Source organism: Babylonia areolata, chromosome 11 (assembly GCF_041734735.1).
Source record: "Babylonia areolata isolate BAREFJ2019XMU chromosome 11, ASM4173473v1, whole genome shotgun sequence".
NCBI lineage: Eukaryota > Metazoa > Mollusca > Gastropoda > Neogastropoda > Buccinidae > Babylonia > Babylonia areolata.
In genome coordinates this window covers 29,631,309-29,655,878 of record NC_134886.1, presented here as the reverse complement: position 1 = coordinate 29,655,878, position 24,570 = coordinate 29,631,309, and the positions used below count along the sequence as shown (strand labels likewise).

Sequence of the window (24,570 nt, the reverse complement as noted above, 5' to 3'; positions counted from 1 at the left end):
ATGTAAACGACTTATCCATTGAGGAAGTAACTTGATCGTTCCGAAAGTTTGGAATATTTGACAGATTGACGTGTTTGTTTGTTTCTCTCTCTCTCTCTGTGAATCTCTTCCAGAAGGATACTTCATTAATTAGATCGTAGCAAATGGCTGCTTTATTGATTATAATTATGTTTATCATACATTTCAAACAGAACATGTCTTCTTCTTTTCTTTAAAAAAAAAAAATTTGACAATGTTTGTTTGTTTTTGTTTTGTTTTCTCTTATCAAGTTTTCGGGTAAGAGAGACTGATTGAAATTCGTAAAAAGGCTTGTGTGCACATGGTAAATGTGTGATTGTGGTTGTGGTGGTGATAATGATGGTATTTGATGTACATATATTTTGTGTGTTTATGAATGTTTTTGTTTAGCTTCTTGAGCATGGATATGGACTAATTGGATCTTTACCATACCATCATCATAATTATTATCATTTTGTAATCATGATCACACATGGAGTAGAGCCGGTCTTGTTGTCAGAATATGGATTTCTGGCGAATTTTAGGAAGTCATTATACTGAAAACAGATGGGTGAAGTACATTTCAGTATAAGAGTCATAGGATTGATTTAAGACACAGAAGTTAATAAACAGAAATAGAAGTATGTCAGTAAGAAGTCATACAAGCAAAGAAACAACGAAATATATAGGAAAGGAAGAACAGATTTCGGATTCTTGTCTCATCCAAAAGACTAGCACCCAGGCCACCATTCGAGGTGTAGCAGAGCGGGAAATCAGCCATCCCAGTCATCAGGTGAACTGATTTCAGTGTTTACAGCTCTGATGTGGGCACAGCATCTGCAAGGCCACCGCTCCACGCCAAAGAAGTCTGTGAGCCAAACAACAAAAGAACAGAATGCAAACAGAAAACAAACACAAACAAACCAACAAGAGAGCGGACAAAAAGATAAACCAGCAAACTGAAGAATTCTGTGCCTCCATTCTTGACTCTTTCACCACCAAGTTCACCAACACAGCACCAAATACTTTAGAATTTTAGAATATTTTTCGAAGCTCCCAGTCACAGGCTTCATCTCATGTAAATACAACAACAATACAATGGACTTGTTCATTTCAAACTAGGTCGAGGAGGGGGTGGAGGTGGTGGGGGGGGGGGGTAAGTTATTGTTCTCTGGTGCAGGAAACTGACCGCAGCTGTCAAGCTTTGTTACAATGTTGTATCGGTCATTTTAACATGACCCCTCAATGTCGACTTAAGTCGCCTATGGCGGCGTATCAAACGCCAGATTTGCACAATTATGCTAGTGATTATTCAATTCTGAAACCCTTGTAGCCGATTCTGCGTGACGGAAGTGAATGTGATCAGGACAATGATTCCATTCTGTTCAGCTTGACCGGAGATTTGTACACTTGTGCAAGTGATTGTTAAAAATCAAAACCTTGATGGTCGTTTCTATCTGAGTGATGTGTATACAATCCGAGCGAAAATTCCATTCCCTTCGGCTTGACTGGAGACTCGTACACTTGTGTAAGTGATTATCAAATTCAAAATCTTTTTAGTCTATTCTATATGTATGCGAACAGAACAATGATTCCATTTTATTTGGCTTGGCCGAAGATATGTCGTCGTTTCCATCTGAGGGAAGTGTATATGATCCGAACATTAATTCCATTCCATTCGGCTCGACCGGAGATATGTACGCTTGTGCAATTGATTGATAATTTCTAAACCTCAATCGTCGATTCTGTCTGACTGAAGTGTATGCGAACAGAACAATGATCCCATTTTCTTTGGCTTGACGGGAGATTGTACATTTGTGCAAGTGATCATTAAATTCTAAATCATTATCGTTTCCATCCTGGGGAAATTCATACGATCTGAAGGATAAATCCAGTCCTTTTGGCTTGACCGGAGATTCCTACACTTATGAAAGTAATTATCAATTTCAAAACCTTTGTCGTCGGGTCTGTGTGACGGAAGCGTACACGATGCGAACATTAATTCCAATCCCTTTAGCTTGACCGGAGATACGTTACATCGTCCATTGTGAACAGTGACAGAGCAGACCATTATCCACGGATCACCTCTCGACGAAAGAGACGAACACCCTGTTGTTCAAGAACATCATTTTCTGCCCTTGCAACTCCACACAATGTCTGCGATGGGGAAGCTGACAGCGCAGCGTCTGAATAATTGCGTAAACTAGATGGTTGAGCCGATAATGACATCAGTGCAGATCCGGTTATCTGTCTTCATTATTGAGAGATTTCTTTCTGTCTCTCAGTTCATACCATTCTCGACGTTAGCATTTTCTGACGCGAAAAACCAGATAGGAAGTTATCTTGTCAAAGTGTAAAGCCACGTGTGCTTTTCAAAGAATACGCCCCCTCATTGTCGATAAAGAAATTCATCCACACTACCACCACCACTACCGTCCCAACTATGGATAAAACGTCAATAATACTTTTTACATTTGAACGGAAAGATTGGATCAGCCACAACGTCATGACATGGTTTTGGTTTTTCATGCTACAGCATTTGAAACATGTCGTGGAAAATATTTCTGAAAGTCACATGTGGTGTTTCCTGTGTGTTCAAACCCAGTCATTAAAAAATACAGATGGATAGCTCATCGGCCAGGAAAGTTGAAGCCAGTTGAACGCCATACTGACACTCCTATCCGGCTGTCAGTCTGTTGAGAAGTCGTCTGCTAACTGGTGGTAGTTTCTGAACTGCAAACGTGTATCTTCGATGAAATTGTGTTATGTTTGCCCCCACGACATGCCAAATGTTGTGTCTTAACTGATATCTGCCAGTGGTTTATTTACCAAAGTTATTTCATGAAAACAGTGCAGGGACTCATAGCGCAAACTTGCTGTGGAGGCACACACAGGATTGTCAGATTTACTAACGCCGCGAGCAACTGAAAGCTTGCCGTGAAGCAGTCGTCATAGCCAGCAGAGCGCTCGGCTATTATATGAAGTTGCCGCTTTGCGCTATACTGACACGAGTAGCAAAATGGCTGATTGGACACTTCCGCTGGCCTCAGTTAGCAAAGGGGCTGAAAGAAAAAAAATCAGAATTGAAACAACATCTTTTAATAGATAACAGATTAGCGACACTTCGGCACTTTGTCATTAGCTTAGAGTACACGTGACAAGGGAGTAATGTGCCTTTTTTCAGTCGTTCGTCTCCAAGGTTTGGACAGTACATAGAAAACAAAGTACAGATAAATCATATAATAAATATTCACGATGTCACACATCAGATCAGTACAATCACAAACCAAAGTACATATAAATCCTGAAATAATTATTCATGCCTCAACCTCAAAACCCATCATACGAGCACATCAATTATTTACAATATCTGAACAACTTGAGGACGCCAGTCAATAGGGCGTAAAACACATCCCTACCGAACATGTGTTTCAAACCCTTACATGATGATCATAACAAATGCACTGAAACTGTCCACGAGTAAGACGACAGCCACCCAGAGTGATGTTACATAGTAGGCAAGAATTAACGGTAAACAAAAGAACCACAACAGCAACAACAAGAAGTGAATGTTTTACATTACATCAATCACCAGTTGCTTCGCGTAATAGATTGCCTGTAATATTCAGTGCGCATATTTCGTGTCATTTTTCTTTTGCAAATATTTTCATGTATGGTTTGGGATTATCATTTCTGGAAATCAGAAATACGTGAAAAGTGTGGGGAACAGAGAAAAAGTATTTGTAGGAAAACAGGACGATTGAGAATTCCACACTAAAAAAGAATATATATGAAAAAAAAGGGAAAAAAAAGGAAAAGAAAGAAAACAAGAGAGGCAAGGCCTTCAAGACTCACTTGTGATACACTTTTTAAAAAATCCAAGCTTTTTATATGATAATAATGACTGCTCTTGTTGTTGGGTCAGAATATCAGATCAAAGTGCCAAGTTTAGAGAATACAAAAAATATAAATATAACAGTAAATGCAGTTTGCATATAATTAGGCTTCTTTTTTTTTTTCTTTTTTTTTGTGCCCATCCCAGAGGTGCAATATTGTTTTAAACAAGATGACTGGAAAGAACTGAATTTTTCCTATTTTTATGCCTAATTTGGTGTCAACTGACAAAGTATTTGCAGAGAAAATGTCAGTGTTAAAGTTTACCACGGACACACAGACACACACACACACACACACACACACACACACACACACACACACACACACACACACACACACACACACACACACACACACACACACACAACCGAACACCGGGTTAAAACATAGACTCACTTTGTTTACACAAGTGAGTCAATAAACCACATGAAAGAAAGACCGAAACAAAAAGAAAGACAGGAAAAGAAAAAGAAAATAAAAAACACCTGGTTGGGGCATCCACAAAAAGGGGAGTATGAACATATGACAGTTAAGTAGGTGGAACTGATGGCAGCATCTTCAACCTCCGTCGTCTCCTTGCGCATACCAAGACCACTGAGGAACTGATCCTGGAGCTGCTGTTTGCAGACGACTGTGCTCTCCTCGCTCATACTGAGGAATCTCTGCAGTTAGTCGTCAACCACTTTGCTGATGCAGCCCGGGCTTTTGGCTTCACCATTAGTCTGAAGAAGACCGAAGTCATGTACCAGGAACCCCTTCATGGCACCTACGCACCACCCAAGATCTACATTGACGGGCACCAACTGAATGCTGTGGAACATTTCACTTACCTTGGAAGCATCATTTCCAACGATGCCACAATCTCCAAGGATGTGGACCATCGTCTGTCCAAATCCAGCAGCTCATTTGGACGTCTCCAGAAACGTGTTTGGCAAAACCACTCCCTAAGACTCTTGACCAAAATCCAGGTCTACAGGGCATTCGTCATCAGTACCCTGCTGTATGGATCTGAAGCTTGGGTCCTCTACAGGAGACACTTCAAGCTGCTGGAGCGTTTCCACCAGAGATGCGAACGTTTCATCATGGGCATCAATTGGCAGGACTATACCACCAACATCGAAGTCCTGGAAAAAGCTGATCTCCCAAGCATCGAGTCAATGCTGATGCTTCGACAGCTGCGCTGGGCAGGTCATGTAGCGCGTATGGACAACTCCATAATGCCAAAGGCCGTCTTCTACGGCAAACTGCGTGAAGGTAAACGCAGCGTTGGAGCTCCATGCAGACGCTACAAGGACCAACTGAAGCAGCAGATGTCACGTAGCGAAATTGACCACCACAGCTGGGAGACACTGGCAGCAAACAGATCTGCCTGGAAAACTTCCACCAGGAAAGCTGTCAGGAAATTTGAAAAGGAAAGGACACAGACAGCCAGGGAAAAACGCGAGCGGAGAAAGGAGGCATCATCTCAAGTTCACCCCTCCAGCGACCAGCCAACCTTCGCGTGCGCCAGCTGTTCCCGACAATGCAAGTCCAGGATTGGCCTGTACAGCCACCAGAAGGCTTGCCTCACCCGGACTAGACCTTCTTCCCAGTGATCTTCGGATACGAAGAAACTGCCATCATCATCATCATCATCCTGCAATATGATGAATCAGAACAAACACTGCTGAAGATCCCCGTAGCGACATAGTAGTAGTCAGCGCGGGGTCTCCTCTGGTGTGCAGGCTGCTGGCACCAGGACTGCAGCAAGTTGAACCCGGGTGTGGTTGTACACAGAGGACTCGGAACGAGAGTGACGTGGGAGCAATGCCATTTGAATTGTGCTGATGATGTCTCTCTCTCTCTCACACACACACACACACACACACACACACACACACACACACACACACACACACTACAAACTACTACAGGAACCTGTGGATGAAGTCTTCCACAAACAGCGCCATACATTTCTATCATTTGAAGGGCTCATCTTCTGATGAAATCAGCGAACGAAAAGGACGATGTCAGATCCTTTTTTTTTCTTCTTTTTTTGTGTGTGTGTGTGTGCACGAACGTTTTTTTCATGAAATATCCGCAACATGCAATAAACTTGCCTTGCCTTGCAAAACCTTACTTTGCTTCTCTTTGACGAAGCTCTCCTTGCCTTGCCTTGCCTTGCCTTGCCTCGCCTTGCCTTGCCTTGCCTTTTCTTTTTACCTAGTTTTGCCTTCCCTTGCCTGGCCTTGGCTTACCGCCCTTAACCTTTTTAATTGTCTTGTCTTGCTTTGTCTTGCCTTGCCTTGCCTTTTTCCTTACCTTGCCTTGCCTTGCCTCGCCTTGCCTTTTGCCTTGCCTTGCCTTGCCTCGCCTTGCCTTTTGCCTTGCTTTGCCTTTTGCCTGGCCTTGCCTTGCCTTGCCTCACCACAAACAGGGGTGACTGGAGCGGTCATCGACGAGGCTGGATCAACAGGATTTGCTGGGGGATTCTGCGGTACGGTGCTCCCCTTTGGTTCGCTTCTCTTTTAAATATCTCACAAACTCCTTCCAAAAATGTTGTACATGGTTACATTCCCATAAATAATGCAGAATTGTATCTCTTTCTTCCTTACAAAAATTACACATATTATGTGGGAGTATTCCCATCTTCATCAAAACCGAATTTGTCACAAGAATATGATAGTTAATTTTCATCTGGAACCATTTCAACCTTATTTCATGGATTTTTTTTTTGTATTAAAAAAAATGTTTTTCCAGTCAAGCTTGTTTTCAAAAATCAAGTCCCAATTTTTACAGGTATTTGGCTTTTCTGGTTTTCCAATTATTATTTTGCAGAAACATTTCGTTCATCTTGGGGCTTTTATCATTGCAGTGTATGCTTTATTAAAGCTGATTCCATTGTGATCATTGTTTTCAAATGTTATGTTTTTTTCTCTTAAAAAACTTTTAACTGAATTAACACAACCGAAGAATTCTACATTGGGACTCGATTTTCAATTTTATCTTGGATTTCATGAATATTGAAAAAATGTCCATTCCCTTTCACAATGTCTTTCACATAATAAACATCTTTTCTGACCCAGTCTTCAAAATACAAGACTTTGCCATCAATCTTAAATTTGTTATTAAAAAACAAAGGTTCCATCAGGATATCTTACTTAACATGTATATCAGTTTTGTCATAAAATTCTGTGTAGCTACTAAACACATCTTTCCAAAAGGGGTTTATTATACCTCTTCCAACTGTAAGAACTATTGGACCATATTCTTGTAACATTTCAACTTCTGGACATTCTTTTGATAATATAATTTTCCATTTTGGACGATACGACATATTGTAGCATTTTTTCAACCATGTGAGTTTTAAAGCTTTTATGAATGATAGAATATGTAGAATATTTATACCCCCGTTTTGTACACTGTGGGTGGATTTGGAAGCATAATCCATAAGTAAATTAATTTTGACAAGATAATCGACTTAAGAACAGCTACTCTTCCTAGAGGTGTAATTGGTCTTTTTATCCACACATTAAACAGTTTTTTTGTTTCATTGAACTTATCAGTTATATTTAAATCTGTTATATTACTTAAATCGTTAGTAAACCAGAGCCCAAGGATTTTAAACTGTGGTGGATTCCAATTCATTTTCAAATTTGATAAATAAACTGTATCACAATTACGCTTATTTCCAAGCCATACATTGCATGTTTTTTCGTTATTTAATTTGAGTCCTGAGACTGTTTCAAAATCTTCTAGTTCTTTGAACAGTTCTCCATATGATTTTTGTCACCCTCTAAAAAATAAGACGTATCATCAGCAAACTGGCTAATCTTAAATTCTACCTCTCATATCTTAATACCTTTTATGTTTGTATCTTGACGAATTTTGCAAGCCATTATCTCTGCGCACAAAATAAACAAATAGGGCGAGAGTGGGTCTCCCTGTCTACAGCCTTGTTCAATCTGTATACTTGTAGATACTTTACCATTAACTACTATTGAGGATTTCATATTGGTGTAGAACGCTTTTAATCATCTACGAATATCCTCACTAAGACCCAAATGCGCGCGCGAACCTCATTGATGAAATAAAGTCATATCAAGAACAACCACACCATATATATTACCTCTACAGAAACCCTCAGTGTGCTGACCGAATTTTAACAGCTGAATCATCTCGAGATAGACACATATACAAAGAAATGAAATGGAGCCGCAGTGGACGGTCGCTGTTTATTGCTCAGAATGATAGAAAGCTCGCAGCTCTGCAATATAGACAACTTCACTGTTGATAACGTCTGCCGAGCAGTGTCGAAACGCCAGTAGCATTCACGCAATCGTTATCATGGGACTGAAAAACAAACAAACAAAAAAACAACAAACAACAACAACAACAACAAAACCAGGTTGATAGATACTTACTGGAGATGAAAAGTCGATTTGAAACGGTCAACAAACGGTTGAGGTGCAAAGTTTATGTACAACACAGACACAGACACAGACTTAAATAGACACACAGACACACACACACACACACACACACACACACACACACACGCCAATAGATGGAAGATAGAAGGATAGACAGACGGAGAGAATGAGTGTTCTGGGAGCGATGAGATTGTAGCCAAAACACTGCAGCCTACCTTGTAAATGCCTTGTATCAAGCAAATGCTTCTCCCCTCTCTATCTGAATGACTAGCGTCCAGACCACCACTCAAGGTCTCAGTAGTTCTGGTGGAGAAAATTTTGACAAATGTGGAAGTCGATCTCCTACACTGAAACTTTCTGGCATCCTAAGTGGACGCGTCATCACTAGCCCACCACTCAATTTTGCGACAGTGGTCAGTTGGAAAAACAACAACAACAACAACAAAAAACAACTTTCGGAGCATTCTCCATTTCAGTTTTCACAGGTTAACGCGACCCCACTGATCTATTTTTCCGTGAGGGTATAAACACTGTCACTTCCATGAGCAATGTCCTTGACCCCTTTCGTATCATTGAAAGTGAACTCCAAAACAGCTTGTCTCCGTGAGGCTCTGTTAGGGTTATAGGAAAGTGATCTCGAAAAGGGTCTGTTTTAATGTGTCACGTTTGCCAAGCGAACACCATTCTTTGTGTGTGTGTGTGTGTGTGTGTGCGTTGTTTATTTGTGTGTGCATGCGTGTGCTGCGTATGTGTTGTGTGTGTGTGTGCGTGCGTGCTTGCGTGCATGCGAGCATGTGTGTGTGTGTGTGTGTGCGTGCGAGCGTGCGTGCGTGAGTGCGTGTGTGCGCGCGCGCGCGCACGCGTGTGTGTGTGTGTGTGAAAGAAGTGTGTGTGCATGTGTATGTCACCAGCGGTAAATAGGCATCGCTGCGAAAAGCCACCGCCTCACCCTTCACCACCACACCAACAACCGTGACATTAAATTTGTCAGGGTCCAGTCTCCCGGCAGACAAGTGAGGTGCAGTCAAAAAGAGCAGGCTTGGGGAGAACGTTTACCTGAACAAGACTCCGCTGCAGTGCTGGTGAAACTTTGGAGGGTGGGTGCTGTTCAGTGGTTATTTTGATTATTTTTTTTTTGTTTTGTTTTGTTTTTTTATAATGCATTGTTTTGTTGCACTGTAAAGTCATGTGTTGTGCATTGCCTGTGCTGTGTTGCACACTGCATGTTGTGGTGTACTGTTGTGTACGCTACTGCACTGCACTGTATTGTATTGTATTGTATTGTATTGTATGAGGGGACTGCATTATGGCTGTTACGCAATAACAAACCCGCACGAGCACACGCACAGAGAGAGAGAGAAAGAGAGACACACACACACACACACTCACACACAACACATGCACAACATGCACACAACACCGGCAAACACACACACACACACACACACACACACACACACACACACACACACAACACAACATAAACACACACGCATGCTCACAGACATAACACACACACACACACACACAAACACACGCGCGCGCGTGCACACACACATAACACACACACACAACACATACACAACATGCACACAACACTTGCACGCACACACACTCACAAACACACACAACATGACATAAACACACAGACACACACACACACACACACACATGCACACACTACACACACACACACACACACACACACACACACTATCTCTCTCTCTTAGCTGTGTGGGACTCCCAGCTAAACGTGCGTGAAGGCAGAAGCGAGCAGTGTGTGTGAGTCATGAAGCAAAATTAGCATTATTGCAGATAGGTCAGGGACACAATCTTTCGACATCAACCACCACCACCTCTCTCTGTCTGTCCGTCCCTCTCTCTGTCTGTCTTTCTCTCTCATTCTCTGTGGAAGAATAGAATGGCAAAATCAATAACATACATACTTATTACACAGCAAATCGCCAATTTGAACTGTTTGAGAGATGTAAACATTTCGAACGAGAAAATTTTGTTTCCAAAACTTGTATTTGTTTTACTCGTTACCCCGTCATCTGCAACGTTTCATTTATAGGCCGAACGCTACCCATGGCTAGTTTATAACCCGGGTATCAGTTTTATCCAAGCAACAAGTGCACTGATTGCTTTGAACTATTTCCATTCTGAATAAAAGCCCATCGGTAGGGTAAATGTTGTGTAAAGTAAATCCATCACAGTTCTCTTTGCCTACGTTCTAAGGCTGTAATTCATGGCAATATTCACACACACCCTTTAAATATTAATATATTTCAGAAAAAAAAAAAACAGTGGAGGTTTAAAATGGCTCAGAGGATATAAACTGGCCAATGTATATCCCGGGTGTAAAGTAGCTGAGGTTAGTTTATATCCGTGGAATATTCTGGATAAGGTCAGATTATACTGAGGCATATTCTGGACTGGGCCACTTTGTACGGGGGACAGGGTAGCGTCTGGCCTGTAAAACCGGGTTCGTCGAACGCAGTTTCAGCGCACGCAGTCCACGGGAAACTGCCGATCAGGTAACAAAACATGGACCTTGAACGGGAACTGACTTCGTAGCATATCGACTGATACGATAGTTGTGTGTGTGTTGTTGTTTTTTCTGCTTCAGTGTAGGTGTCGACTCTGAGGAGTGAGCTATACCTGTCCTTTTAAATATTAATAGTAGTAGTAGTAGTAGTAGTATTTCTATGTGTTTATCTTTTCTTTTTCTTTTTAATCTTTTTTTTAATTTATTTGCTGTAAATGTTTGTTATTTCTTACTTTATTTAATTATTTTATTATTATTTATTTTTATTTTATTTATTATTATTATTGTTGTTTTTGCGCCTTATACATATTATTAGTAGTGGTAGTAGTTTTTTTAATGTATTTATCTATTGTTTATTCACCACCACCACCACCCCCGCCCCCCCTTTTTTTTTCAAGGCCTGACTAAGTGCGTTGGGTTACGCTGCTGGTCAGACATCTGCATGGCAGATGTGGTGTAGCATATATGGATTTGACCGAACGCAGTGACGCCTCCTTGAGCTACTGATACTGATACTGATACTGTTCTTGGTCCAGGCCAACAGACAGGGTCCTTTCCAAGCAGGAACAGGAACACCCCAGGTGGTTGTGGAACGAGTTTGACACGTCGAACAACACGTCTGACCATGTAAGAGAGTCTCCATTTTTTACTCACTTGTGTAAACAAAGTGAGTCTATGTTTTAACCCGGTGTTCGGTTGTCTGTGTGTGTGTGTGCGTGTGTGTGTCCGTGGTAAACTTTAACATTGACATTTTCTCTGCAAATACTTTGTCAGTTGACACCAAATTAGGCATAAAAATAGGAAAAATTCAGTTCTTTGATCTTGTTTAAAACAATATTGCACCTCTGGGATGGGCACACAAAAAAAGAAGAAAAAAAAAGAAAGAAGCCTAATTATATGCAAACTGCATTTACTGTTATATATATATATATATATTTTTTTTTTTTTTTTTTTTTTTTTTTTTTTTTGGTATTATCTAAACTTGGCACTTTGATCTGATATTCGACACAACAACAAGAGCAGTCATTATTATCATTTTTTGTTCAAACAGGAACTTCTTTTGCTAAGCATGGAAGTTTTATTTATTTGGAAACGTTTTGGTGCAGATAGTAAAAAAGGGAAATTACTCTGTAATTAATGCTAGGGGACTTAGTTTGCTTTAAACTGATCTTTCTCATCTTAAATATTACATTTTGAAATTATACTCAATACATAAAAAGCTTGTGTGTTTTACTCTCAGTGTACAGGGCTTTCACTATGTTCATTCACCCAAGTGGTCTTTTTCGGAAAATACTAAAATCAATACGACGAGTGGACTTTACAGATCTGTTGGCTGAGCCCTGAAGGTCATGGACAAAAATCAGTTGCGTACACATATTTATACACATTCAAAGCGCGTGCTCTTATTCTTCGCGAACGCGAACGACGCCATTTTGTTTCAAGTTGTTGACTTGCCCGTTCAATCCTATATTCAATGGACAATACACGATAACATGTGATGGAAAGTTGGAGAAGGAGACCGTTAATTATTCAGAGAAAGATTTGTGAACGCCTCATCACTTACTGGATTATGCCCCAAACTGCCATAAAAATATCCACAGAATCAGTCGGAATTCACAGTTAAAAATTGTAAACCATGCGAGTTAATACCCTTGAACTGATCACGATGAAACGAAAAAATTTCCAGTCTTGACTTTTCTCAAAATGAAGTCCTTTTCACTTCTTACGACGTTTAGAAGTACTTGTACTTGGCTCTACATGTTATTAGTTTAACAAAATACTAAATTTTCATATCAACTTTAAAACTATAAAACTAGAATGAACATAACAGAGAAATTGAATCCTGGCGGGTGTAACTAAACTTGTACATCTATCCAGATCTAGTGAAAACGGCTAAATGTTGCAGTGTGATTGCGGCGATAGCCATTAAAAAGAATTTTTTATTGCCCTTAAAGTTTTTTTGAATGCCCAAGATACACCAGAATAATATGATTTAAACAGTGTTCTCACTGCAAATACCGCAATTGATTTATCGCCCTTTAAAAAAGTATGCCACTGCCAGCAGGAACTTCGGCCTTACCATCAGCACGAGGAAAACTGAAGTTCTCCATCAGCCAGCCCCAGGGAAACCCCACGTTGGGCCCAACATCACAGTCAACGGTCAGAGACTCAGTGCGGTGGAGCGGTTCACATACCTAGGCAGCACACTGTCACGAAATGCGACCATCGACGATGAAGTGAACGTCAGGATTGCAAGAGCAAGCGCAACCTTTGGTAGACTCTGTGCAAATGTCTGGAACAGAAGAGGCATTGGTCTTGAGACCAAGCTAAAGGTCTGCAGAGCAGTAGTTCTCCCCCACACTACTGTACGCCTGTGAAACTTGGACAGTGTACCAACGACACGCCAAGAAGCTGAACCACTTCCACACAACATGCCTCAGGAAGCTACTGAACATCAAGTGGCAAGACAGGACCCCAGATACGGAGGTGCTTGCAAAAGCCACCCTTCCCAGCATCTTCACCATCCTGATGCAGTCCCAGCTTCGTTGGGCTGGACACGTGGCGCGCTTGCCAGACCATCGGCTGCCCAAAAGGCTCTTCTATGGCGAGCTGCAACAAGGGAAGAGATCACACAGAGGTCAGAAGAAGCGCTTCAGAGATACTCTGAAAGTCTCTCTGAAAGCGTTTGATATCAACCCTGACTCCTGGGAGGAATCTGCAGTGGACCGTGACAAATGGCGCGCTGCTGTGCACAAAGGTGCCAAGTTGTGCGAGGCCAACAGGACTGCTGCAGCTGTTCAGAAGAGGCAGGCCAGAAAGTCACGGGCAAACAAGCTCCCTGACAATGATATGCCAGGGGCCTTTGTCTGCCCCAACTGTCAGCGAACATTTCGTGCGCAGATTGGACTTTTCAGCCATCTGCGCATTCACAGATCGAGTCATGAGCACCACCACCACCCTCCTCCCCATCCACAAGCTGGATGGCAACGATGGTCATCATCGATCTGGATGGACACACACCACCACCACCGCAATTGATTTATCGCCCTTTAAAAAAGTATGTTCAAATGTTAAATTTTAGAACGTCGGTTAAGGAGCCACGATAGTGTAATGGATAAGACAGTTTCTTCTCACTCGAACACGCGGAGTCCGAATCTGGTTAGGACTTCTTTTTTTTTTCTTTTTTTTTTTTTAAACGCGAAGCTTTATAATAACAAATACAGAACACATTTTAACGATTAGCTTTTTTTCTTTTCTTTTTTTTTTAAGTGTATCACAAGTGAGTCTTGAAGGCCTTGCCTCTCTTGTTCATTTTGTTGGCAGCATATGGGAACACAGTGTGTTTTCCTGCATACCTGTCGTTATATGCATGCGTGTCACTCAGTTCGCGGTGGCCTTCCTTCAGCTGGCCATACAAAACCATCTTCAGGATCCTGCTGTCTGTCATGCGGACGTGTCCTGTCCACTGGATCAGCAGGCTTTCGATGCGGGGCAGGCCGCTCCTCTCTAGGACCTGGAGGTTTGAGACCCGCGAACTTGGAAGACCGTGCAAGCGCTTCAAGGACACCTTGAAGACAAACCTCAAGCCTGTGACATAGACATCGCTTCCTGGGAAGCTGATGCCCTTGACCGCTCTCGCTGGAGGATGCTGTGCTCTAGTGGCATAAAGACGTTTGAAAACGAGAACGCTGGCCATTAAGGAAAAGCGTGAGCGAAGGAAGCAGGGCTCAGCTTCTGGAGACGTTTTCCATTGCAACACCTGTGGGAAGTGCTGCGCATCCAGAATCGACCTCTTCTCCCATATGAGGACACACACCGACAGATAAGCCTGCCTGCCTACTCATCCGTCGGTCCGACGGGAGACTCCATCATCGTGTCACTGAGTGGAAACCGGGGTCTTCTTCTCCGTTGGGCGTTTCGTTTTTGTCGGCTGTCATCGTCATCTTTTTCACCGTGGTTTTTTTTTTTTTTTTTTTTTTTTTTTAATAAATATTGAATGAGTGTGGAGAGAGAGAGATGGTTTCTTCAATTAAGGCCATAGCCCCATATAAACAGGGGGTAATAACAGTTTTACATGTCTCATTACAATTGGTAATATAAACAACACAACGTCTTTCTCAACATACTATCAGTGAATCTAAGAAATAAGTGTCAGAGAGAGAGAGAGAGAAGAACACATAGGGATGGAGGGGAGGGTGAGAGGTGGTGGCTAGGGGGGGGGGGGGGGGGGGTAACCGGGGGAAGGTCGGACGTCAGTGTGGTAGTGTTTTGATGAAACCTATCATCACTTCTGATCGGCTGTGGCAAGTGAGCCCCCCCCCCCTCCCCCCCCCCCCCAACCTCCCTCGCCCCGCTCCTCCCCTTCCCCTCGCCCCCTGCTTGTTGGTAACCTTAGGAGTATTCCATTATCCCAACTTGTTGAATATTGAAGGATGTCCGTGTCCTCCCCCCTCCCTCCCTTCCCCCTCTCTCTGGTTTGCTTTTCCTTAGAAACAAATTAGTTTTGCAAATGAACTAAAAAAAAACAAAAAAACAACAACAACAAAAACAAAAAAAAAAAAAACAGAGATAGATGGTTTGGGTATGGTGTATAATTATGCCTGTGTGTGAACTACGATTATGAGCCTGTGTGTGTATGTGTCTGTGTGCGTGCATGCGTGTGCATGTGTGTGTGTATGTGTGTGTGTGCGTGCGTGTGCATTTGTGCATGTGTGTGTGTGTGTATGACGTTCATGCGGTGACCCTGAACTGCAGGGATGCTTTGAAGACGAGCCAGGACGGTGACGGTGCTGCCTCAGAACTTCCCGGGTTACCGGAAGGCATGGAAGAAAGGTTCATCACCGTGGACGACGTCACATTACCCAGACACTTCCAGACCAACCGGCCCATGAAGGAACACCTGCAGGGCGTGCGTTCTCTGGGGCTGAAGGAGGACGACGTCCTTCTCTGTGCCTATCCCAGATCAGGTAGCGCTGTCAGTGGAAAGACGGAGAGAGTGGAGGAGGGGGTGGAGAGAGTGGGGTGGGGGCATACGTCTGCAATAATGTTCATAATAAATGACGATTATGGTGATGAAGATAAGTCATAGATTAAAGAGTTGAAAGGGTGTGTAAACATTCTGCGTGCTTTTTTTCCCCAGAGACAGTTACCAATATCACCAACACATAGACCTAAAAACATTCCAGAACATTGTCTGAAACATTTTGGCCCTTACGCCGTCTAAATCATTCACTGACAGAAACAATTCTCCATGCCAGACATAATGAGTAAGATCGAGCGAAGGAGAAGGCACCGGATAGCACACATGTTTAGAATACCACCAGATATATGTCCAAGACAGCCCTACGTTGAACGCTATATGGAAATATGAGGAAGACAAAGGGAAACATGATGCAGAACGGTTGAAACAGAACTGAAGGACAGAGACAACAAGGGGAGAGGGAAGAGGAAAACAGAAAAGGTAGAAAACTACCAAACAAATGCATAACTAACATACAATTACATTTAACAGTATTAATAAATCAATAATGATAACAATAATTAGAGACCATTAATGTAATTCTGAAATACATTAAAAGGATATAGAAATAGGGCTATGAACTAATGCCTGTGAAAGTTTATCTACAGAAATAGTTAATCTCTTTGAAATACTTGGGCAAGAAGGTACGTAACTGCTGACGGTGAAACAATGATGCAAGCTGAACTGCTTACCACAGATGCATGTAACATTTTTACTATACTTTGTCTTCAGCGCATCAAATTTTATTCAGAAGAAAGTAGAGGTTATTAATCTTGTATAGCAAGTTGGTGGATTCGATATCTTTTCTTTAATAATATTCTTGGGGAATAATGTCCCTTTATGTTTAAAAAAAAACTTTTCCTTCCATCGGTTATGAAATCGACCCATTGCTGATTTTTCTAACAAAGTGTATGCCTCTTTTACGGAAAGACGGACATTATTTTTGTCAATTTTTCTGAATCTTGTGCTCCTGTTTTAGCTGCTTTATAAGCAGTTTCATTGCCATGAATGCCCACATGAGAAGGCGCCCAACAAAAACTGACCTCAGTCCCTTTAATCCTCAATGTACCAAATGATTTGTCTCAATAACTTTACTTTTGGGATCGACATATCAGTTGCTGATAACACAGCTTCTGTAAAATTTGAATAGATTACATTTACACTCTCATTCTCAAGTTCTTCAAAATCGTGAGAAGTAAGAATGTTTTGAAATAAACACCCCAATTTGCATTTTTTTGGTTATATTTTGGAATTATGTCGACGTTATTATCAGGCTGGTTATCATCATCAGCTATTGTAATGATGATAGGCACATGGTCACTTCCGAATGTGTCTTTATGTGTTTCCCAGGTACATGATGGGACTAGCTCTGGAGATATTAGTGTCAGGTCAATCGCTGTTGGACTGTGTTTAGAGACGTCAGGAATTCTAGTAACACTACCATCATTCATAAGATAAAAGGGGCTGTCAGTGATATTTTCTATTAACCGATTGCTTGTCACAGTTTTACAGTCCTTTTCCCAGAATGGAGCGTGGGCATTGGAATCACCCGTTATTACCCATTCACCAGGCTGTTGTTCTTTTAATGTTCTAAGCTACTCAGTATTTCGATCCTTTGGACCTTTCGGAAGGTAAATGGAAAGTACGTTAAGAACTAGCTTGTTGCTAAATTTTACTGTAGCTGCACAAGAGCGTATGTCAAAGGCTGCAGTAGATTTTGAAACTGGAGACTCACATGGATTATACTGTTATTCTCTAAGTATATAAAAAAATAGCAGTACTTATCTTCTTGCCCTCGTTCCCGGTTTCATATACTGGTGGAAAATAATGATTTGAAAGTTTGGGAAGCTTACATGCACTGATATTAAGTGACTGCAAAATTAAAACATCACACTTACTTGATGCTAGAAAAGGTTTCAGATATGCCAGGTTAGGTAGAATAGATCTGCAGTTCCACTGGAGTAGCCTAATTTGTAATCGCGTTTGTTTTTTCATTACTAACGATCTTTCCTGTCAAACAGAAATAGAATGTTATTTATAATATATGAATAAATCAAAGACCGTAGTTTATAAACTATTTGCTTTTCTACTAGATGAATGATCAGCGAAAAAAAAAACAACAAATGATTTTAAAGTTTGACACTAAGATTAGAACTTTTTGGGGGTGGGTGGGTGAGTGAAGGGGTTACAAAACCTTAACTCTTAAGACTTAATAGGGGTTGGAGTTTACAGTATGAAATTACACTGGATAAAATAGTCTTCAAGATGAATTACAGTATGGAATATTCACAACTAGAAACAGTCGGATCTTGAATTTGCTGAAATTGTGGTCAATTCTACAAGTCATTGTCACATTTCTGAAGAGATCTAACTCCAGTCATTCAAAACATTATATGGGTGCAGCCATGTACTCTCCTTGGTGAAAGGGGGATATACAGTGCAGGCACGGAATCTCCGTGGACGACGGTTGACAGGTGGATGACGTCTGCCGGTTCTCTTTGGCTTTTTCCAGAAAGGCTGGCGGACTTGTCTGCCCACGTTCCCTGCAAGCACACTTGCTCCTCTGACACTCGGATGTATGCCATCTTTGAGTGACCTGGTGTTTAGTTATTGTGGTCAACAAAGGACACGTTTTTGCAATTGAATAGTTCTGTGGAGGTAAGTGCATTAAATAGATTTCTTTTCACTTCTATTTCGGGGTTTCTAACTGATGTGATCTTGCTTATGATTATCTTTGTTTTTGGATGTTCAGCAGAGAATCTTTGAATGGATTTTACGAATGATTTGCTGTTGTCTCTTGGGTCAGATGTTTTGATATCGTTCAGCCAGCAATGGACCACAACAGCGTCCACAGATTTCTCTGTCTTTGAGGTTGTTTTAGTGTCGGTTCCAGGTCGTCGATTGTATTAGTTTTGCGTTAGATTACATGAAAGCCGCAAGAACGGCCAAGCCTCTTTGCGTTTACCCCGCTCATAACCGAGTCATGTGGAAATACAACTTCAGGAAGATCTTGATATATTTCCTCATCTTCTTCATGGACCTTTTTGAATCTATTTTTCGAAGAGTGCAGTTTGACGTCTTGATGCAAAGTGACGTCATTGTTTTGTGCCCTTTTTTCTTTATTTTTTTTCTTTTGCGTTATCTTTTTGAGATGTTCCTTTGTATTTTGTTTGATGCGCACTTGCAGCTTGTGTGGTAGTCTTGACTGGAGTGACAGGAGCAGGTTTGGTGGTTTTAACAATGTCAGCATAGATCTCCATGTTGTTTGAAATGGAACTGTCTGTCTGTGTGGAACTGTCAGCGGTGTCATTTTTGTACTATGAATTTTTTAGGGTGCAAATTATTTCTTTTTTGGTCACTGACCGCTTTTTCTAAATCAGTGATCCTTCTGCATAAACTTACGATAGTGTCAGTGAGATGGTGCAGATCACTTACTGTCTTGCTGGCCTCAGTTCTGTTTTCATTGTCAGCTGTGTTGACCTTGACATTTTCTTTTGTGTTGCCAGCTGGAATTGGATCTGGATCTGTACGTCGCCGAACCAATTTTGATTATATTGCGACGAAAAAACAGGGAGAGCGCAGCATTTAACAACAACAACAACACAAAAAAAAACAAACAAAAAAAACCCAAACAAACAAAAAACAACAACAACAAAACAACTTTTAAGGACCAGTTAGGTGTGGAGCTGCGGAATCGCTACTGCTTTTCGCTTTGCACATACAGGCAAGCCTGTACATTGCTGGCCCTGACCCTACAGAAGGTAGTGCCAAGCCCACAAAATCAAACGACAAAAAACAAAAGGTCCCCACCCCCATCCTTTCCCCTCCTACCTAGCCTGACTAACTAATGTGCAGTATGAGTTTTTAGTGGGGGGCTGCAGAACTGCCCACCGCTGCTGTAAATGCGGCGACAGTACTGGCCTGGACTGTTGTTTCTTCCAGGTGGTTCCATTCTTCGATGGTCTTGACAAAGAAGGAGCATCTGTACTGCTCTGAAGTGCCACAGTACAAAAATTTTGGGCAGAAAGTTCTGCAGCAGTTCTGTTCAAAGCAGATGGTTTTGAAGTTTCTTTTGGAGGTTTGATTTTCTCTTTTGGTGCTTGAATGTCCAGTCGGCCCCCCAAGCTCCTTGTTCTCGTCATTCTTGTAGAGGTGTTACGATTTCAGCAGCTCTGCATTTCAGCTGTTGACTGTTTTCGCCATCTTGAATGTGTGTGTTTGTGTGTGTGTGTGTGTGCGCGCGCGCGTGCATACACGTGTGTGTGTGTGTGTGTGTGCAGGAACCCACTGGCTGTGGGAGGTGGGATCCATGCTGCTGGCGGGCAGAGCGGAGCACGGACACCGAACCAAGGAGCACTCCATGCTGGAAGGCACTCCCCTGGAGGACCTCCAGAGCCTCCCCTCCCCGCGCCTCCTCAACACCCACCTGCCCGTCCACTTCCTGCCCAGCCAGGTCAAGGACAAAAAGGTCAAGGTCATCTTCGTGTACCGCAATGTCAAGGACGTTTTTATGTCGCTGTACCATTTTGTTCAGCGGAGGAAGGGCTTCGACTTCAAGGGCACCATTGAAGAATATCTACGCTATTTTAATTCCGAGAAATGGGGTAAGGGTTTGTACTGGTCAGTGTTCAGAAAGACGAATGTTGTGGGATGAAATTATAACTGCGCACCGTCTGCACACACACACACACACACACACACACACACACACACACGTTGGTTTACAGAGTGTGCAAATTACCGAAAAAGAAAAGAGAGATATTATATTTGGAGTGTACACTGGGAGCTCCGATGCCACACGTGATATTATGATGACATGGATACTTTATACATTGAGCGCCTATCCTCGGTCAGGGACAAGCTCTGTGCTCTTGACAAACATGACCCTGTCATTCATACAGGAGACTGGACTGACTGCCTGGGTAAAGCCGACAGAGAGCCGCCTTCGGGCGATCATCATTCACTTCCTGTGTCATTCAGTCACCCTTTAGTCACACACACACACACACACACACTCATACAGACGCACACGCACACGCACACATTAACCTTTTCACTTCCATGGGCGTTCGATTTTATTTTACCCCATTGATGTACGCACCCATACTGAGTTCGCTGTTGCCCCTATAACCCACCGAACGCTGACATCGATTACAGTATCTTTAATTAACGTGCATAGTTGATCTTCTGCACCCGTATACACAAGAAGGTGGTTCAGTCACTAGAAGTTTTATAGATAATGTTATTAAAAGCATGACTCTGGATTCATTCGTGTGATATTCATGAACTACTTAATTGTGGGGATTATACTCTTCGATTGCAGCACAGTGGTTCTCAGGCATTTGCCCAGAGAGTAATGGGTATAATTATAATTCTTCGAGTTGACTTCAAGAACACTTTACTTTTGCGCGCGCACACACACACACACACACACACACACACACACACCACGCACACACACACACACACACACACACACCACGCACACACACACACACACACACACACACACACACATGAACAAAAAGACCCACATTCATTCACATGGTAAAAAAATCGGACGGCCAAACACGTAAAACGGTTACGTGTGTGTGTGTGTGTGTGTGTGATTACGTATGTGTATGTATGTGTGATGTGTGTGTGTGAGTGGTGTGTGTGTGTGTGTGTGTGGTTACGAGTGTGTGTATGTGTGTGTGTGTTTGGTTACGAATGTGTGTGGTGTGTGTGTGTGTGCATCCCGTGCAGGTCCTTTGGGCACCTATGTCGACTACATGAAGAAAATGGATTGTTTCTTCAAGGAGAACCCCAATATGCCTGTCTTCAGTGTTCCTTATGAAGACATGATGGAGGTGCTGTATGTGTGTGTGTGTGTGTGTGTTTGTGTGTGTGTGTGCATGCGTGTGTGTGTATTTCTCTCCACCACTGATAAAGGCTCTCTCCGTTAAAAACGACAACTGTGTTTTCCCTGTAACTTATCACACTCGGGAACTTTCTCATTTCTCTTCAAAACTCCAGACTAATGCTATGGATGCTAAATCATTCACGTGAAATGGAAAACAAAACAATACAATACAATACAATACAATACAATGCAATACATCTTTATTCATCCATTTGGAAATTAAATTGCGGATACTCAATTTAATTTCCAAATGGATGAGTAAAGATGTATTGCTGTACGAGGAAGTTGTGGAATAAGATATGCTATTTTTCAAACGATAGTAATGAGAACAAACAAACAAAACACCCAACCACCGAGAACATAAGAAGTGTATGTAACCAACAACAAAAAAAACCAAGTAAGATTAAACATTTCATACCACACGCATATTATTTTTAACTACACACAATGGCAAGCTGCCCCATGCCCACCCGTTCCATTCGCACCAACTTTCCCCGAGACACCCCGTCTCGAGCAGTCTTTGTTTCCTTTCAAACAAAGCACGGTGTTTATGGTTTCCTTTCAAACAAAGCACGGTGTTTATGGTTTCCGTTCAAACAAAGCACAATGCTTATTTTTCCGTTCAAACAAGAACACTATTTATTGTTTTATTTCAAACAAAACACAATATTTATTGTTTTCGTTCAAAAGACACTGATGTTTCGTTCCAAACAAAGTACACTGTTTAATGTTTCCGTTCAAACAAAGCACAACGTTTATTGTTTCCATTCAAACAAAGTACATTATTCATTGTTTCCTTTCTAACAAAGAATCCAGAGCAGACAGTGAAGAAGCTGGGTGACTTCCTGGGTGTGAACCCGGACCCCCAGCTGTGCACTGCCATTGCCGAGGCCTGCAGCTTCCAGAAACTACAGGCAGCGGACAACAGCCGTGTGCGTCCACAGCACCTGAAAACGGACTGCCTTTACAGAAAGGGTGAGCATTTAGCATGACTTACCTCTCTCCGAACGAATAGTAACAGGTAAATTCACTGTACAGTCACAGATTCTTGGAATCTAATTGAAAGACTGGAAAATCGACTGTGAAACCACATAATAATCATAATGAAGTAAGGACGTTCGAAGATGAATGTTTCATTTCTCTGTTGTGATTAACCAGAAACATAAACGTTTTCTTCAAGCAGGTGAGTATAGACTTCTCTGAATGAATGTCTCGCTCAAGTTTTTTTGTGTGCCATGATCTGATCTTCTTTCACATATATTATTGTGTTAACTGTAACTGGCTCTCCTGAATGACTGGTACTGTAAAAACCGGTTCAGATCTCTCAGACGAAGGGTATCACGTAACGAAAGTAAGAGGCCGAGTGGTGAGATACTGGATTTTCATCCCCATGGTTCTGGGTGACGTCTTTGGTTCGAATCCAAACACGGCAGCACGCGAGGAGTGAATGTTAGACATTTTCCCAACATCCCACGTCAGTATAACTACATGTAAAAACAACAACAAGAACTGTGTTTTCTTTTCATGTGTATGTGTGTGGGTTGTCTTGAAAATACGACTGTCACGTAAGAACAAAGTCGTCATTTGAAGATGCGTTAATTGTCAATTGAAGTTGTAGTGACTGCAAAATACATTAACCTATTGTCAACGTACAACTGATTGCATGTATTCTTGATTCGTTCACACTGCGGGTAACTATGGTCCTGATGTCATATTCTGTTGTGTGTTCCAGGATTGGTAGGAGACTGGAAGAATTACCTGACTGTTGCTCAGAGTGAGGCCTTTGATGAGGCCATGAAACGTCTGGAGGGGTGTGACTTCCGCTTCCGCTATGAGCTGTAAACACTTCCGGTAGATGGTGTTCCAGTACTGTTCATTTTGTGTCTGTTGCTTTAATGCTTCGTGGTACTGATCAGATGTAGTAACCAGAGTTCTGTTGCAAAGTGAATAAATAGGTAAATATATGAATAACGTGACAGTGAGACATACACTCTGACCATCTACTGGATTCCAATATATCTCCAGCCTCTAAATTACAACTGCATTATAGTCTGGTAACGGTATTGCCGTGTCACACTCTCTCTTTTCCTGTTTAATTTTTGTTCTATTTGACAGTTGATCTCATGAATTGAATTCAACTTCTAAGTTACCAGAGATCTGAGACTGTTTTCATGGTTCGGTTTTTAGTATTTGAGTAAATGGCACTTGAATTAAAGCAAAGTTTGATTTAACAGAAAGTATACCTATCTGCAATCATTAAGATGTGTGTCTCCCTTGTGCGCGCACGTGTGTGTGTGTGCACGCAAGAGTGAGAAAGCTGAAGAATGTGCGTACACGTTCCTTTCACAATGTGCATGTGGGATGTTTACATCAATCACACATACACGCGCGCGCGCATGCACGTGCGCACTATTACATGTATATGAAAATTGCAGGAAATCTAAAGAAAAACAATATGCCAAGAAAAAATACAACAAATACTGCATGTAGTCTTTGGAGCTAGGCGTGAAAGATAAGTGCAGAGAGCCTGACATGAAAAGGCAGAGAATTCCAGAGCTAGGGGCCGTAGATGGAGAGAAAGCAAAAAAAAAAAAAAAACACGGGACTTTCGCTTTAAAGCGACACTGACAGAGAAGTCGTGCGTCAGTGACGCTTCGGAGACAGTGAGAAGGAAACCTGAACAGGCAGTTCTCCTCCAACTTCAGTTGATGTTCAAAGCCCAGAGCAAAACAATCCAGAATGGTATGATCTTTCTGAGGCCATTTCAAAATGAGACTTATACTTGGTTACTTGA

General features: G+C 41.9%; 2 protein-coding genes across 2 annotated transcripts in view; both read left to right on the top strand.

Moving 5' to 3' along the window:
• LOC143287206 (uncharacterized) overlaps window positions 1-5,721 on the top strand; it is a 41,901-nt gene extending 36,180 nt beyond the window's left edge. The window contains exons 3-6 of the mRNA XM_076595152.1: window positions 832-867; window positions 1,331-1,401; window positions 4,448-5,015; window positions 5,671-5,721. Coding sequence (XP_076451267.1) covers window positions 832-867; window positions 1,331-1,401; window positions 4,448-5,015; window positions 5,671-5,721 — 726 coding nt within the window. The remainder of the gene's footprint in view (window positions 1-831; window positions 868-1,330; window positions 1,402-4,447; window positions 5,016-5,670) is intronic.
• Window positions 5,722-10,789: 5,068 nt separating this feature from the next.
• Window positions 10,790-24,016, top strand: LOC143287645 (sulfotransferase 1A1-like). The gene is made up of 7 exons (XM_076595772.1): window positions 10,790-10,843; window positions 11,391-11,481; window positions 15,610-15,821; window positions 20,155-20,478; window positions 21,620-21,723; window positions 22,586-22,751; window positions 23,509-24,016. Coding segments are annotated over exons 2-7 (918 nt in total). The 5' UTR covers window positions 10,790-10,843; window positions 11,391-11,479; the 3' UTR covers window positions 23,619-24,016.
• The last annotated feature ends 554 nt before the right edge of the window (window positions 24,017-24,570 follow it).